This window comes from Zosterops lateralis, assembly GCF_965231275.1.
Source record: "Zosterops lateralis genome assembly, chromosome: 22".
NCBI classification, from domain to species: domain Eukaryota; kingdom Metazoa; phylum Chordata; class Aves; order Passeriformes; family Zosteropidae; genus Zosterops; species Zosterops lateralis.
This window is the reverse complement of record NC_139782.1, coordinates 437,348-455,441: the sequence shown is the minus strand read 5'-3', so window position 1 is coordinate 455,441 and position 18,094 is coordinate 437,348. Positions and strand designations below refer to the sequence as shown.

At 46.6% G+C, this 18,094-nt stretch overlaps 1 protein-coding gene across 27 annotated transcripts in view; it reads right to left on the bottom strand.

Annotated features, from left to right (window-relative positions):
• EIF4G3 (eukaryotic translation initiation factor 4 gamma 3) overlaps positions 1–18,094 on the bottom strand; it is a 144,439-nt gene that overhangs the window by 20,193 nt on the left and 106,152 nt on the right. For 18 of the 27 annotated variants that reach the window (XR_014591614.1, XM_083877068.1, XM_083877058.1 and 15 more), the window contains 10 exons: positions 16,690–16,778; positions 14,843–15,131; positions 12,325–12,482; positions 11,092–11,217; positions 9,918–10,028; positions 6,045–6,215; positions 4,869–5,066; positions 3,853–3,999; positions 3,328–3,564; positions 1,155–1,259 (listed from right to left, as the gene is read on the bottom strand). Coding sequence is in view for 26 of the 27 variants with exons in the window: in XM_083877068.1 (XP_083733194.1) it covers positions 1,155–1,259; positions 3,328–3,564; positions 3,853–3,999; positions 4,869–5,066; positions 6,045–6,215; positions 9,918–10,028; positions 11,092–11,217; positions 12,325–12,482; positions 14,843–15,131; positions 16,690–16,778 (1,631 nt within the window). In the remaining variant the exon portion in view is untranslated. The remainder of the gene's footprint in view (positions 1–1,154; positions 1,260–3,327; positions 3,565–3,852; positions 4,000–4,868; positions 5,067–6,044; positions 6,216–9,917; positions 10,029–11,091; positions 11,218–12,324; positions 12,483–14,842; positions 15,132–16,689; positions 16,779–18,094) is intronic. The other 9 variants (XM_083877077.1, XM_083877071.1, XM_083877074.1 and 6 more) reach the window with 3 other exon arrangements.

Sequence of the window (18,094 nt, the reverse complement as noted above, 5' to 3'; positions counted from 1 at the left end):
CAGAGAGCAGAGCATTGTACTCAGGTACAGAGACTGCAGCAAAGACCTGACTGAATTTAGGACATGTTAACCCCCAGCCTGCACATTCCCATCTTCTCTTTCAAGGTTCAGAGGAAAGAGAAGAGCTGCTCTCTGTTTAGAGCTGTCACTCTTTATGACTGATACTCTGTGGGAGCCTTTCCTCCAAGCTAGAGGGAAAAAATGAAACCTTGAAAATAAAAAAAAGCAAGAAGTGACTGATTTTAAGTGAAGACGGTGCTTTGCATTCCAGGAATGGTGATGGCTGACACAGGAATCCTGCAGAGAGGAGCAGCTGTCACTCCAAAAACACTTTCCTCACTTGATGTGCCTTTTCAGCCATGCAGCGCGGGGATCCTTCCAGCCCTGGAATGACCACACTGTCCCTTATCTTGCTGCAGCCTCATTTACAGGTCTTGGGGTAATTATCAACCTGAAGCCAAAATGGTGACTTCTGCCTCCACACAACCCAAACCAGCTCCCCTGGGGAGAAATTACAGGTATTGGGAAGGTTTGTTCCACCCATGGACACATCTTCACCTTCAAAGTGTGGGGACCCCCTGCACTGCACATGTACTGACCACAGCACCAGGAAAACATGGAGACATTTCCTGGCTTTGAACAGCCAGACTTCAGGAAGAAGGGGAATAAATTTTCCCCTAACATCCCACTTGAGCCTTGAATCCCCGCTCTTGAATGAGAGCTGATCCAGCCTGGATATGGAAGGGAACATGACAGACTGGCATGAGAGCTAGGCATGTTCACATGGAGGACAGAAGGCCCTAGGGAGATCTTAGAACCCCTTCTGGGGCCTAAAGGAGCTCCAAGAGAGCTGGAGAGGAACTGGGGACAAGGGGGGAATGGCTTCCGACTGCCAGAGGGCAGGGTCAGATGGGATATTGAGAAGAAATTCTTCCCTGTGAGGGTGAGGAGGCCCTGACTGTCCAGAAGCTGTGTCTGCCTCTGGATGCCTGGAAGTGTCCAGGGCCAGGCTGGATGGGGCTTGGAGCAGCCCAGGATAGTGGAAGGTGTCCCTGTCCATCACAGGGATGAGATGATCCTTCATGTTCCTTCCAACCCAGACTAATCTGGGCTTCTATGATTTCATGCTTTTACGCACTGGAGCTAGGACCTACCAGCCTTAGGTCTATTACATCCTGAAGCATGAACCGAATCCTTGAGGAGGTTTTCCTCTCTTTCACAATCTTTTCCATCTGATTAAAATACTGGTCCATGCGAGGCTAGACAAGAAAAACACAATCAGCATGCTGTGGAGAAAAATGAAAACATTCCCTCAAGGGGCATCCAGTGGGTCCTGCATGGCGGGATTTCTGTGCTAGAAACATTGGGGACACAAGGCTGCTCCCTAAGGTCTGGGTCTTGTACACTCCTCCAGGATGGATTTGAGAGTGCACAGGGCAGCACGTGCAGGAGGTGAGGCACAACTGTGCAGGTACACAGTTTCTCTGGGTTTTTAATTACACAAACCATCTACACTCTCTGCACATACATAATCAACATTACATTGAATAAAAATGTATCTCAATCTGAGCTTCCCCTCCTCAAATCAGCTGTGTGCTCCCCTCAGCCCAAGAAAAACTGGCTCAGGAAACAAAATGGGTACAAAACCAGCCTAAGACACATCATTCCATGGTTTATCCCCCAAGCTGAGCCAGGCTAGACTGAGCAGTAGCTCTGTGTCTCTCTGCAAGAACAGTTTAATGGGCTCAGCTGTGCGAAAAACCCCTACAAACTCCTTCTCATCCAGAAAACTGTGATATGGTGGAATCCTAACAGGTTCGCATTAAGCCATGAATCAGGATCAGCAGAGAAGCTCCTGTTAGGTCCAAATCTGGCTCACCAAGCTCTAAAAAGTCTCTTTTTTTCAAAATAGGGCCTGTGGTTGTTTCAAGCAAGAGTTTCAGAGCAGTTTTCTACTATGTTTCCCACTCTTCACTAAAAAAAACAGCTAAACCCTTGTCCTTGTAGTTAAACAAACAACAAAAAAATCCATTAAAATTTGTGTCTGGCCTTGCCTTGGAAAGTTCCAGCCCAGGGAGCAAATGTTTCCAAAGTTAGGGATGATGGGGAAATATTTCCAATGGACTTTGTTCAGAAGTTTTAATTAAACTATGACTAACAGTTCAGCTTCAATAAAAAAACATAATAAAATGTCTACCCATTAAGAAGGATTTTCTCAGTCTTGACAGAAATAACTGATCCCAAAGACAGGACAGAGGCATCTGAAATTGCTTTCTCTCTCTGTGCCCCGCCCAGAAGCAGCTCAAGAGTGCAGAACCAGCAGAGCACCAAAATGTTGGCTTTTACAGTGCTCAAAAAGACCAAAACAGCACCCAGACTTCGTCCAGCCTGACCTCCGCTTGGAAGGCAGACCTGGTTTTCTTCCCAAAGCCCATGAAGAAACTGAATCTTGCGCTGGTGCTGCGCCTGATGCTGTATTTACAGCATGAGGTGTTTAGCCTGGGACTGCTGATAAACCATGTTATTGTGGTCAATGCTCACAGAATAGTCTGGGAAATTCCTTCCCCTTAAGGCTCAGGATTGATCCTCAGTGATCCCTGAGATCCAGTAAGTGGAAAGGGAACTCCCTGACCAGGGCAGCTGAACATAATTAACTCTGTTTGATTCAAGAGGCAAGTCCCACTGATTCCTGGCAAAACCCTCAAGTTGTTCATTCCAAGCCTGGTTTTTGTGAAGGAGCAGCAAACTCTTTGTGCCAAGAGAACCTCCTGTAGCGTGCAACGCTCCGTGCTACAGATATATTTGCTGGAAAATGGGGAGGAGGATGCAGAAGTGCTGCAGTTGCAGAACAGCTGCCACGTCCCGACACAACTGGAGACAAGGATGAGATGAAACACAGGCACCTCCTAGGCTCAGGTGGGCTTTGAACCAGTTAATGAAGATGTTTTAGATTTAACCTGAACAATACATTTCATGGTGGCTTTTGTAGGTAATATAAACCTTCAACTGGAAATATTAATGTTTTGGGAACTGCAAAGGAAGAGGGACATTCAGCTTGGAAAATGTAAATGTTGTGCATTTCTGGGCATTTCTGGATAAAATCTTTGGAAAGAAAAACTGGAGAACACTATTGAAAATGATACAGAATCTATTACAGAGCAGGGAGCGAGGCCAGGTCATGATGAAACATCCACAAAGGAATGGATGACTTCCTCATGCCATATGGAAATTCCTGAAGAAAAAACAAATCTTCAAATGAAAACACTCACACCCATTTTTCCAGACCTGCTCAGAGAATCTCATCCCTCGCTACCATTCCTGCCCCACCTTAGCCTTCTCAAAGTCCAGGTCCTTGCCAATGGTTGTGAGCAGGCGGCAAAGGCACTCAAGGGACTCCTCATCGTGGTTTTTCAGCAGCTTCACCACGCAGTCGTGCATGATGGCCTCTGTCAGCATCTTCAGTTTGAAAAGCTCGCCAATAAATTTTATATTCCCGATGGATCTCCGCCGGGCTTTGTCCTTGGCCTCTTCCAGCTCGTCATGGAGCCGCGTCTTCTCCTCTGGCTGTAAAACGGGAAAAGAAGCTCTGCAAAACCACGTTCCCAGTGCACAGAACTGTTTGAAAGATCCAGTTTTATGTTCATAGACACTGTTCATTCTTTTTCTCTAAAAGCCCAGAAAGATGCTGTGATAAACCCACTGTCAAGGCAAGTATTTTTTATTATCTTCAGGCACAGTGACAGAATGAAAGTCTCAACTCCAAAATCCCCCCCCAAATCAACTGCCGTCTCACAAGGAAATATTTTTTTTCTGAGGGAGCTCTGAGAACTTATGGAGAAAAACACCACTTACAGTGGTGGCAGCTTCAAGTTCTTTCTGCTTCTTTTCAAAGACATCATCGTCAGCCTTGTCCTTTTCAAATTCCTTCTGGCAGCGATTTAACAGCAACTTACGGAAATTTACTGTGCTTCCAGGTTTGTCTGCCATGGGCACTTTCAGCTGGAGTGAGAAGGAAGAAAAACATCATCAGAAATAGGGATAAACTTCACAGAGAAGGGGTCATCCATAACAGTTTATTTTGCTCTTCATGTTGAGCTGCGTGGCTCCACAAGGGTGTGAAAGTAAAGCTTCACATCAGGATCTCCAGCAGAGTTTTACACTGCAGAAGTGAAGTCATGCTCCAAACCTGGCTGATATCACCTCTACCCGGGCATGAATTACATTTCCATCCATAGGATCCCTTAAATACACCCTCTGCTTAAAAACACTCCTGTTCTGTGCTGAAGGCTTAAGCCATATTCCTTCACTGCAAGTCATGGAGGACCTGGGGAAAAAGGGTGCCCTTTTGTCCCACATTCACCATCTGAGAATGATCTGTGCAAAGCCTGGCTCATCTCTTCACTCCCTTGGAAGTGACAGACACAGAGGGGTGGGGAGGCCCTGGCACAGGGTGCCCAGAGCAGCCGTGGTTGCCCCACCCCAGAAGCATCCAAGGCCAGGTTAGACGAGGCTTGGAGCAACCTGGGATAGTGGAAGTTGTCCCTGTCCATGGCAGGGGGTGGAATGAGAAAAGCCTTAAGTTCCCTTTCCCACCTATACTATTACATGCTTCTGTGATTCCATTAACTTCCTAAATATGACTCATCTTGAGATCAGGTGGAGCAAGGAGTCCTCAACTCCCAACAACTGCTCCAAGCAAATCTCTCTGCCTTGGGCATGGCCAACACAACAATACTCCATATTAATTATTCTTACTTACACTCAAAAATGAACATTTAACTCTGCTCTCTGCAGTTTCTGTCATCACTGCCCATCAGCCCATGCTGAACCCTGCCCAGAGGAGTTCCCATGCCGCGGGTGGCTCTTACCGTCACCAGGCACCGACACATGTTGGCGTATGCCACAGAGAAGCTGGGCTCGTCGATGGCCTTCTCAAAGACCAAGTCGATGACTCCCTTCAGCCTCTCCTCTGTGTCCACCGTCAGGTCTGTCACCTGCTTCATAAGCTGGTTGAACATCTGGGGCGTCAGCTTGTTCAAGATGCTTCGTACCTTGCGGAACAGCTCCTGAATGACAGAAACACTGCAAGTTCAGGCATGAGTGGTGCAGGTGGATTTCAAGAATGAGCCAGGATGCTTCCCACAGGGGAATGGAAACATCCTGTAGGAATGTCTGGGAAGCTGAGTGACACACTACACGTTTCTGCACAGCCAGTTCTCACTTGGATGGCACAAGTCCAAAACTAGAGGGCAGGAGTTTTGGAAACACCTAAGTGCTTTTGTCAAGTGCAACAGAGGCACAAAGCCCTTCCTTTCAGAAATACTCTTCTTTATATTAGTTTAATCCATGAGATACAAATTAACAGGGAGTGGCATCTGTTTCCTTCAGCCAGAGGGGATCAAGCTCTCCTATAATTCACTTAAAAGCACTGTATTTTTTCCTATCCAGGATGATAATGAGGGTCAACAATGCCACCATTAGCTCCCAGAACAGAATTCCAGTGTCCTTCAAGACCATCCCAACTTAGTCTACAAGTTACAAGCTTGACCACCAGACAAACATCTCCTCCCAGAGTGAGTGCCCCACAGAGGAGAAGAAGGGGAGAAGGACAGAGGGAGCTTCAGAGGGCATCACTGGGCTGGGCAGGACCGAATGAGGGATTTCACAGAGGAACCTCAGTCTTGCTGAGGATTCAGGGCAGAAATGTGGTCTAAAAGGAGATGAAAACCAAATTGAATGCTGGGAATGTATGGCTCTTTGCATTACAATGGAGACAGAAATATTCCAGTAAAAAAAACAGCAGTAGGAAAGCAATCCTGGCAGAGGAGACACAGGAGGTTGTTTAGTGTTCTCTGCTTAATATACGGGACTGAAATTTAAATGCCAGGTCAAGAAGAAACATACAAGAAATACCATCAAGGTAGGGGAAAGCTGGGATTCCAACTGGAATTCATTGCCCCTTTTCACTGTCTGATACAAGAGGGAAGGCACATTACCATTACCTGGTGCAGCTGCTACACCTTCAGACCTGCTTACGCTCTCACCTGGGTTTTGACATTTTCAGGGTCCTCTGTTTGGTTTTCCCTCTTCAGGCTCGGCTTCCAGGCATTCTCTGCCTTCTTCAGGTGCACATCCTCCTTCACACACACAGTGATGATCTTCCTGGGCTCCCTTCTTTGGCCTGGCTGAGTTCTCCTCGGTCCAACATTCAACAACTAGGACAAAAACATTCCTTGTTATATCCCACTTTAAGCTCATACTGAATAACACACTCCAGGGCAAACGCCAATACCTGCTGACAGCACCACTGACCACCAGCACTCCTGCTGGGATACGAGGAGTCCCTGATCCAATACTGCTCTGGGCTGCTTGCAGGGAATGTGGAGACACCAGACACGTTTCTCTGGGCAGCTTTTCCCAACAGAGAGATAGGATGACTCTGCCTACACAACCTGGTGGTGCTCCAGGTGCTGCTACAGGGGGGCAGAACTGACCCCAACTGGCCAAAAGTGCCTCTTGGGAATCAGAAACTCCATAACTGAGACATCACAGCAAGGTGTGGAAGAATTCAGCCCTTACAGGTGTATTTCAAACATGCCATCCCAAGCACTTGGACAATGATAAATTAGCAGCTCTGCCAGAAATGTTAAGTTTCACTGGAGATTGCTTCCAACAAACACATTTTGAGACAGGAATTATGTAAAACACAGCGAAGGACTATCCCTGCAGCTTCTGCACTCTAAAAATATGGATCCTAACAGATACGGGACAAACTCTGGGTGGTTTCACAGAAGAAAGGGAATCAGGTGCTTTGGAACTGCCTAAGCACCTCTGCAATCCTGTGATGCTTCTCCCAAATAGGCATAGCCAGGGAGCTTTACACCAGATGTACAAGTGGGAGGGCACAAGACACCCCCAAACCTCTTTTTCATCATCTGGGAGCTCCTGATTAAGAACTGTTAATCAGGTGCTGTTGGGAGGTTGCTCTTCCCGCCCCGCCCCCCCCCCCCCCCCCCCGACCCCGCCTTGCTCTTTCACATTTCTGAACTCATTTATCACAAATGGCCAACCTCAAATTAACACAGCAAAACTCCATTATCAAACCCAGTACTTCCCACAGCAGTAATTAATCTGCTCAGCAGCCACTCATAGAAGATGGGCCATTTCAAAGACTGCTTTGTTCAACAAAGGGATTCAACGAGCATCAAAAAGGCCAAACCACTGCAGTTACTTGAAGAGCTTCAATGAATAGGAGGAAAGAGCTCTTGGCTAGTTCCTCTTATGTCATACATCAGCCATAAACCTGGGTTTGTGGTTACTGAAAAGTAAAATTCTTCTTAAAGGCAGAGGGAGTTGAACCACTTGCCTTTGACAAGGGAAATGCGTGCAAATGAACAGGATCACCAGCACTGCTGGAGCTCTTGTTTGGGCTTCATTATGGGGTAACAGCAACAGAGGAAGATGTTGTCAGAAGACAGTGACCACATTCCATGATCTGCACCATGTGCCCAGTGATGCCTGGGAGAGGGCTCTGAGGGGCAGGGTGTCACGGGGCTCCCCATAACCTACAAAGACCCCTGTTCACATCCCCTGCCACAAACAGAAATAGCCCAGCAGATTATCCAAACTGCACGGGGCACAAGCCCCATGAATGCTGTAATTCACAGAATCATTTATCTTGGAAAACATCTCCATGACCATCAAGTCTGACCACTTGTAGAGTAACTGCACCAGCTGATCACTCCTGAGGAAACAAGAGTGGAACAGGGAGTCTTCAGGATGTTTTTGTGTGTCAGACACCTTCCCAAAGCAGACACTGATCTCTCCCTACATCCCCTCTCTGTTCCCACTCTGAACCCTGACAGACACCAAGTCTGGCACAGCAGGGCCTGACAGCAGCCCTGCCTTCACACACCACCTCTGGTATTACACAGTTCTGCTGCCTGGGCTCTTATCACACTGCAGACATGGAGAGAAGAACTTCCCTCCAACTGAAAAACCAGACAATGATGTAACAGAAAACTGAGTGGCCACAGCCACAGCTCAAGTGTGCCTGAGCTCACCACATACCTCCTGCCTGTGGACAGCTCTGCAATCAGAGCCAGGCTGGAGTGTGCCCTGAAAACCTAAACCTTTGAGCTCATTCCCCCCAGAACAGGAGCAAAGCCAAGGAGAGGTGACCTGCAGCCACTCCATCTCCTGCACAGAGGCAGCTCTGGTCTGAAGGACCTCCCAAAATTGCCAGGCTGTAACACGCAGGGACGGAGTCACAGAGGCTGGTGCTTCCTCGGGCATGGAACTTCCTTGAGCACGGGTCCATGCAAAGGTCCCTTTTTAGGAAACACCCACCCCTGAAGGAGGTGACTCCCTTGGAAAACTGAGGGATGCATAGAGCACCAGCATGTCATGTGTCACCTCCTCATATCCAGCTGCCTTTGAGTCCAGATCTTTCAGGCATCAACACAACAAAGACTTTCTTTGAGACTGTACGTTTTTAATATCTGTGAATAAACTCAGTTCAAACTGTGTGATTAGGTTTTCAATCAGTGAACAGAAGCCTCCTTTGGAGATGTAATAACTTAATAGATGGATCTAACTTTTAACAGAAATGGTCTAGGGGTCTGGGGTTTTTGGCTCCAGATTCATACAGCAAGTTAAAGACGTGCCTGAGCTCAGGCCTGGCTTCCTGTAAATAATGATGGGTCTTGGGGCATGGGGCAATTACCAGGTGTTCCTGCACTTATCTGAATGACCTCTCTTCCAGAGGAAGATGTGGGAAAGGAAAGCAGAAGACACAAGTACAAAACTCCTGCAAAGAAGCCAAAGATTCACAGCAGCATAAACTGACCTGGTGCTCCCACTCAGGCCACAAATCATGGAAATACTTTAGAAACCATCCAAGGAATTAAGGAAGTGCTTCTCCCTCTATAAGAGGCTTCGAATGCAGACAGTGAAATTGATCTTTCATGGTGGGAGAGGTTGTGTCTTCTAGGAAGAAGAACTGAGGTGATTTCAGCACCTCTCAGGAAGGACAAAGCAAACATATCCTGCGCAGGGAGAGACCCGTCTGCTCCAGCCCACCATCTCTGACTTTCCATCTCCTCACCTGCCATGCTTACCTAACCCTGCCTACACCAAAGAGTTTCCCCAGCTGCATTCTGCTCCTGTGCAACTCCACCCTGGTGCCATTTGACGCAATACTGGTTAGTGACAGAAACAGTCATAAAACACATTCAAGCAATAAGAGGGAAACAAAGACAAAAGCCAAGGAAATGAAACATAAGACTCTCAACGTGCCGGAAGCAGTTAGCGCTGAACTCTCAATGTTATTTGGGGCAAGGAAGAGGCATTGGTTTGATGGTTCATGGCACGGCCTGTGAAGAAGTGGGATGGCTGGGGACAGGCAGCGCACACGCAGGGGTTGCCATGCGTCATGAGAAGGGAACGTCTGGAATTGCTGGGGCTCAGAACCCTCTGATCCTACAACCGCTGACGTCGAGGACAGGCTGGTTAAACCAGGTCACCTTCTAGCCCTCCTCCAGAACAAGGCAAGGAGAGGCTCTCCTCTGCAAAGGTGCAAATGTAAGATGTATGTTATGTGCTGAATGCTCCAAATGAATGGGGTAAGCCGGACTTACCTTTTCTCCCCCTTTCCACAGGTCTGCAAAGTGCAGACCCTCGCGGATCCCGCTCAGGCCAACGTCCCAGCATGCCCTCAGCTGGTGATGTCCCACCCACCACTGAAGACTGCCTAGAGGGGTACAATGCAAGTCTTGTTTTGTTTTTTTTTTAAACAAGGTTGCACCTTTTTGTAAAGTTTTCTGCCAGTCATTCTTTATCAACAGTGGGTGTTGGGAAAAAAGGCAACTCTACAAAAAGGTGCAAAATCTAGGGGGAGAGGGGGGGATTTGGCTTACCCCTATCGGCAGGTTCCTCAATGGTGGGTGAGACGAGACCAAGAGAGGGCATGCTGGGGGCCCGCACCGAGCCAGGGAGGGCAATCCAGGGGTGCTCTGCACTTTGCAGGCCTGTGGAGAGACAAAGAGTGATAGCCGCGTTACCCAGATGCCGCAGGGCTCAGGACACTCAGGACATGACAGGAGAGGAGGCGCCACAGCACAACCTGCATGTCCTGAACGCGGGAAGCACTAGCGACCTCACGAGGTTTTGTGGACCAGGTAGTGCTCCAAGAGAAACTGTGGCACTGAGCCAACTCCAAGACACAGATGTGCACCCTGTAACTGAGGCATCGGCCATGAGGCTGCTCCCAAACCAGAAATATTCGACTGACCCAAAATCGCTGGCTTTGACTCCTGGAAACCTGCACACTTGGAAGTTGGGGTAATTCAGAGAACTCTTCTGAAACCAGCAGGTTTGAAAGCTGCACGATGGCTGTGTCGCTAGACACATCCAGACGGACACAGCAAAAGCATCTCAATAGCTGAAAATCAGTGATTGCTCCTAACGGCAGCAGCGTCCTCCTCCAGTGGCACTGATGGGGTTGCACATGCTGGGCGCACCGGTGCCCCAGGAAAAGACATGGAAGAAGCACAAGTGAAGAACTCACAGAGGGATTTCAGAGCGTAGGCAAAGCCAGACACAGGGAGAAGGGAAAGTGAAAGAAAAGCAGCAGAAAAGGTGGGAAAACAAGGAATGAAGTGACCAAAACAACATGGAAGTACAGAGAAAGCAGGAACACATAGGTGCTGGCTATATTTTGTTTGTTAGTAAAATTACTTTGCTCTGTCAGTATGCTTTGCAGCACAGCCCCCCGGGCCAATGCACTGACACTGGGTTTGTTGTACGACAAACGCGTGACTGCATACCCAACTGCCAGGTCCTGGTGTGCAAACACTTCCACTCTCTCACACAGGGAGACAGAAGGAGATCAAACCCTTCCCAAACAACACCTACCCATGACAAACATCCACAACTGTTTCCGATTTCCCTACATTTTGTCAGCCAAGTAAACATCACCCCTGCATTCATCCTGATAAAACGAGAACCACCGGCGCATTGGAAGAGGCCCAAAAACCTGATGAGGTACTTCATAAGGACAGTTTTTAAATGAGCAAGTTGGGGTGAACTCACACTTCCAGACATGTTTCTTCCCCCGGGGGCTTGCCTCCCAAAATCAGCAAAGGCTGGCGTGAAGTCGGGGCCTCGTGGCAGGATTCGGGGGTCCAGAGTCCTCAGCGGCAATTTTGGCTGATTGATCTGTGCCGTGAGCAGAACACACAAACGGGCTGCTCAGAGTTGCTGAGCTACCAGACGTCATGCAATCTACAGACAACATCTGCTAAACCATAACAGTCATATTAACATCCAAATTAAAGCTTTTAACAAACTGCTCAAATTTTAGGCATCCACACTTACACTAAAAATAAGCATTTAATTTAAAATACATCTTCAGGAGACTATTGAAGAAACAGAAACATTTCAAGGCTGACAGGAATTATGGAGGATAAAAATCATGGTAACATGGGCCTGTCTTGGTTCAGGAGCATCAATCTGTCACCTTCCCTCAAAGCAATGGCTTTTGTGCCAACATGAGAGACTGGCAGCTGAGCCCAGGAAGCTCAAACACAGAACAGTGAGAAACAATCATGGGAAAGTAGAAGATAGATGAAAATAATTCTGGGAATAAAGCTGTGTTTTACAATTTGTCTGGGTATGAAATTCAGGGCAGAAATGTTCCTGCACACGAAGATCACCCACATCCCTGAGTCTCAAGAGTGAGTCTGTTGTAGTTCCATCAAAGCCAAGGAATTCCCCAGTTCTCCGTGAGAGCAGAACGAGGCCTTGGTGTCAGCACTCGGAAATTCCAAGTGTTTCACTAAGCCCAGACCTCCAGCAGAGACAATCAGCTCTGAGATGAGGCTGGAGAGAAATCCCGAAACTGCCCAAGAATGGAGTTCTTAAAGATCTTTTATTAGAACAGCTTATAAATAGTGAAGAAATTGCTTCAGATCAACAAACAGTTTACCCAAAAGCTTTTCTCTGGTTTTTAATTGATCTTCAAGATTAATTAATTGCTCTAATAAAAGCCACTGCCTCTCTATCCAGCCTTGCTTGAATCTTTAGCTCTTCATGGCTCGGTCATTTTCAATTTTAATAACACCTGGTATAACTTAATCTAAATAAAGACCATCAAAAATACTTCAGTTTTTAATAATCTGTGCATATTCATGAGGCACCAACACCTCTATTTGTAGAATCTTGTGATGAGATCAACTATTCCCACTTACCACCAAAACTCAGCATAGAAATGGTTCAGCAATGAGGCTTTAGGGATCTTTATTTCTATCAAATCCCTGCACGTACCTGTTTTATGGGCTCTCCTCTCACCTTATCGAGCACCACGTCGCTGATGGGAGGCAGCCCCTCAGGCTTCTGGATACAGGCAGGCATGAACTGGATATCCAGCAGGAATTCCCGGTCATATTGCTTCTTCCCCTCTGGGTCCAGGGGCTTCCACTGCTCTATAGGGAGAGAAGTCCCTGAGAGTCACAGGAAACAAACCCTCTGCCCACCCAGATGTGGTTCTGGTAAATCCAAAGGGATGAGGATGCTGCACCAGCCTGGGAAATTTCAATTCAATTTAATTTTCATTTTGAAGTGAGAGAGGAGGGCAACACATAAAACATTAAAGGGACATGAACAATGGGGAGTGTGTGGAGCCAGGTCCAGAGCATCCATACCTGGATCTGGTCACTAATTTCAGTTCTAACCCATGTATCTGACTCTGACTTGTGCTCTACTGTAGGATATGGTGGAATGGGGACAATTTCCTGTTTCTGTGTGAAAATGCAGAAGTTAAAGGGGTTCATCTGGTGTAAAAGGGAGTCATAAACACAAGTCAAGGAAAGCAGAGCATGGAACAAAAACACCCTCTGAAAATGTGAAACCATGGAACTCTGAACAAACCAGGCTGGAGATAAAAGCAGAAACAAGAGAAGCCACTGCCACAGGCCATGATCCAGGAATTTTAACTTTTCACCTATTTTATGTGGGGCTTTTTGGGTGTGGAGGACTGGTGCAAATCACAGCATAAACCTACAGTCACTTTAGCACAATAAAAGCCAGCCTCTGGTGGCCTGGAAATGGGATTTTCAGCACTGACCATTCAGTTTGTTAGAAATTAGGGAAGAAAACATCTTTTATCTGAAGGAAAACATCTATATGAGATGCTGCCTTTGTATCTCCCTCACAACAGACTGCACTACTCAGCATTCATCAGCCCTTCAGGTATTTATTATTCCTTTATTTCGCTCCCTGATCCCTGGCTTTGGGTCTCTGGGATCTCACCATTTGCATCCCCACAGAGGCCATAAGCAAGAACTTACTCCAGTGATGGGTTTCAATATCTGGGAATGAAAATACACAGAAGTAATTGCAAATTTTAGCTCTTTATGCAGTTTTATTTCTACAGAGCTTCAGGATATAGGGGTGCAAAAATGGTTTGGCTGGATCCTGGCTGGAATTCCTGGCCTGCCCATTGTACCTGTCCTTTACCATGGAAAAGCTCCAACACAACAACAAAGTACTTTGTGTGTAGTTTCCTTCTTCTGGAAAGCTCTCAATGAGATGTTTTAATGTGAAGAGCAGCTGGGGAGCGTCACAGGAAGGATCTTCAATGCAGGGAGAGACAGGGATGAAACATATAATTCCTCCAAAAGGCAGAAATTCCCCTTTCTAAAAAGAGCAGAGCTGAAATTGAGGACTACTGCACAAGTCTGAAGTATGTTGCTTTCCCAGGGATCAATCCAACCCCTCCAGTGAGTGCAAGGACATCTGGACCCAACTGAGATTGTTCTGACTTCATCAGCCAATGAATTATGGATTAATTACTGGAAATGCTTGGCTAGTGAACTGGTCAGGTACCCTGAGTGTGATGAGCTATCAAGCGGCCTCTATGTTTCCCTCACACGATATGATTGTGCTGAATTAATAAAACCAAAGCAGTTGAGGTCTTTGTCAGAACAAAGTAATGCAGAAATAACCATTGCAGTGGAGTCCCTTAATGGGGGTGCTCCTTATCCACCAGGTTCTCCAGGTCCTTTCTTCTTATTATTATTATACTCTTTAATTTCTAGGCTCTTAAAAAAATGACTACTTTATTTGGAGGGAGTTTCACTTGAATAAGAAATTGCTTAAAAATTGGGAGCAACTGAAGTTGGTCTCAAGTTCTCTCTGAATGAGGTGGTTTAATTGAGCTGTAGATCTATAAATTACAAAATCTACATAAATAACAAAAAGGTTACATCTTCATAAATAACAAAAACGTTCTACAGATATCCTATACCCTAATCAATGGGACTGAGCTGGGCAGTGCCTGGATTGAAAACCACGAACTGTTTATTTTCCTTACTTTTCTAGAAATCCAAAGATCCGTGCAACTCTTTAGCCAGGAAATTAAATCTTTATGAACACACATATTTTTATTTAGGACCCAAAGAGCACTTTCATTTCTTATTTAACCACCTCAGAGGTATATTGGTTTATGTGGAATTTCTTGGATGGTTTCCAGCTGTCGATCACACAGGAATCAACTCTCTACCATTTCCACCATGCTGTAGCCAGCATCCAAACGCACAAAAATTTCAAGGAATTAGGGATTTTCTCTTCTCTTGACCATTACCAGCAAGACAAAAACAATTTTCTACTTCTGTCCCCCTAGAAGATCTCTTGGGGCCTGCTGGATTGCAGATCTTAGCAGAGCTGCATATGGTGAAGATTAAATCCTCTTCCAGCCCCAATGGGAACATCCGTAGGGATGATACACGTGTGTCAGCAGCCCTTACAGGAGGGAGGAAGAGAAGCAGAGTGGAGCAGGACTTACCTGGTTTGCACTGGTACACGGGCCCCTCTCCAGAGCTCTCCGTGCAGCCGGAGTTGGCATCAGTGCCTTCGCCCTCCGAGATGCTCTCGGCACCGTTTCGCACTGGCTCTACCTCCTGCTCCCCATCCTCTTCCATGGGTTTCACTGATTTGAGCTCTGAGGATTCCCTCTCCAGTTGAAGCCCATGGCTCATTTTCTCCTGCTCGGATTCAAGTACTTTGTCCCCTGAAGGTTCCTCCGCCTCCTCCTCCGCCTCCTCCTCCTCCTCCTCCTCCTCCTCCTTCTTCAGCTGGAGCACAGACAGAGGCAGAGGTTTAGTTAGAAACACCCTGGCAAATTCAATGCATGTGAAACAGCTCTTCATGAATTCACACAGCACTTTTGGGAGCACCAGGAAAACAAATGCATCTTATACAGAGAAATCGAACACCACACTGAGCCACTGGGTGATTTATCAGCTCATTCCCATGGATAACCCACTGATAATTAATGGTGCAACTGGAAAGACTCAGCATTGCCCAGGGATTGGATGGAGGGAACTGTTAAGCCATGAGCAATCCCAGCCCATAAACACAACTCTGCTTTCTTCTTCTCCTACCATCCATGATAAAGGGATGGTAAAGGGCACGTGATGCTTGTTTTGGGGGATTCTTCTCTTAAATGCCTGCTGCCAACTGGAGCAGATCCCACTAAGGAAGGCAGTGTGAGAACCAGCCACAATTCTAGCATCTCAGTTTCAGGAAAAAGCATTAATAGTATCCCTGGCTGATAATTTTAGAGCTCTCCAAGGACACAGCCTGATTGTGCATTCAGGCGAGGAGGCGTCGGAATGCACTTCTCCTGGGAGAAATCCCAGCACATCTTAGCACTGAACAAAGGAATAACTTCATTGAGGATGCTTTGGAGGAGGCTCCCAATCCTTTTGCCTCCCCACCTGACAGCACCACATCCTAAAACGCTTCTTGCAGATTTCTCAAGGGAATTCTCTGAAGAATTCCTCAATGGAACTACTGGGTGGCGCAGGAGACACAACTCCTCCAGGACAGGATGATGTGGAGGATGAACCTGCTGGGGCAGCCCCAGTGTGACACTCTTTGCTCTCCTGCTCTGCATCACATCTGACCAATCTCAGCTTTTATCCACACACCAGGCAGTCTGAACTTTTACATTTTTACTCTCTTGCTCCATTTCTGATTGATTCTAACCCCATATTGACCCAGGATATTAAGCACAGCTCCCTGCTGCAATATCCCTACTAGAGCAGCAGTGCAAGAGGTTTTCTTTTACTCATCTAATCACTCTTGAGATGGTTTGCCTGAAAACTTCAGAATTTCCCTTTGTCAGCTTCTCCATCAGTTGGTCATCAGGAAAACTATCCTTTGCCATGATATCCCTGTGCGGAAGAACTGGCAAATGTCAGGACGGTGGCCTGGGACCAAAATGGGGCAGTGCTGAAGGATCCAAACCCACTTTTCCCTCACCCTTCACTGAAACGGGTTCCGAAGTGCTGGGAGGCTGGCAGAAGTTTAGTGCAACCTTTTAGTGGAAGGTGTCCCCAGCCATGGCAGAGGTTGACCAAGATGAGTATTTAAGGGCCTATGCAACCCAAACCAGTCAGTGATTCTTTGACTGTATTTGTCATTAAATTAGGCAAACCCAAAGAAAACTGAAGAGGTTTAAAAAGGAGCAGACTGACATCTGTTACCTAAAGGATGCTGAGGAATACCAGAGCTCCTCCCCAAAACTCTGCCCTGGATCCCTGAGGAAGCAACATCTCTAAAGTACAATTTCAAGAGGGGAACACTATCTTTAAATTTGTGTAAAGCAGGACTTTGGTTCCCTCTCACCTCTGTTTCTGCCTCTGTCAGCTCCTCAGTGGCTTGGGTCCGCTCTTTTGGTTTCTTCCAGGTCTTTGGTGCAGTTACAGCAGTTTGGGCTGCAATGTAAATGTGCATCTGTTACAACACTGAATGATACGGAGCTTCCCTCTCAGGGGCTGGTCTAGACACAGGAAAACGAAGCAATTGCAGCCTTGTGGAGAATTCAGCTTGATTTGATCGCTTTGGCTTTCAGTGCAGCAATAGCAATCATTAGAATGACATTGAAACACAGGAATTGTTTTACAAATTGCTCATTCGAGCTTCAAATGGTACTTGGGGTAGCAAGGAGGTCACTGCCAACAGCACAAGGATCATGCAGGGAAAAAAACCTTCAGGAAGTCAAGTTTTTGGAAAGATCAAGTGCCAGCTGGAAGAGAAGGCTGTTCGCAACGTATCTTTCTCAAGAATTCTAACATTGTTATAATATTAACCATAAAAAAGCTCAATTTTCCAGTATCTCATCCAAAAGGGAATCTCCTTCAATCCTGAAGCACTGGTCTGAGCTAGATTTTTATTTCAATTTAAAAGCAGGTTCATAACCACCATTAATGATATCCCTGGCCAACTGAGTCAATGGAAACACCACAGAGTATTCCCAAGATCAGCACTGATTTACTCCAATAGTGTTTTCCCTCTAAAGGGTAGAAGAAACCATACAATATATTAAGAGGAGACAAACCCATTAATCCAATCTGCTCCTAATTTGTGGCAACTGCTCCCAGTTTTAAATTTGGATCCCAGGCACAGATGCCCAGTTAACAGAGTGTAAATGGGATGGATTTTGTGACTGAAGTTTACTGCAAAGAGATTCCCAGCTCCGGCCTTTGGTTTCCAGCAGATACTGTGGAAAAACCCAGTGTGCACTTCTTTTATCACAATAAAATACAATTTTGAAAAGTCCCTCACCATGGATAAATAAGAAGAGTTAATAACAGCCAACTCTGTTCCTAACAGCATGGAGCAAATGGGATTCGCTGTGTTCCCACTGCCCCAAAGGATACATACAAGCTTCCATGGCTTCTCCAGAGTGCTTCCCTGTTTGGAGGGTGACTGTGGACTTGCAGACACTCTGCAGATTCCTGTGGGAATCACCACATCCAGACCCCAGCCCAAGGAGCAACAGGAGCTATTGGCACTGATGGAAGACTTCAGGCTGAACACCCCAAAAGCAAAGTTAATTAAAAAAAGAAAGTTTTACTTAAATATTCAAACATCACCTCCTTGTTCACAGAACCAATGGCTAGAAAAATCATCCAGGTTTCCCAAGCTCCAGGTCCTGCACATCCTATTCATTGCGTCTCCCTATGGAGAGGCTTTAAGAGCTGGGAAGAGCCCCGGCACAAATCCTGAATTTCTTGGGGCTCAAAGGACG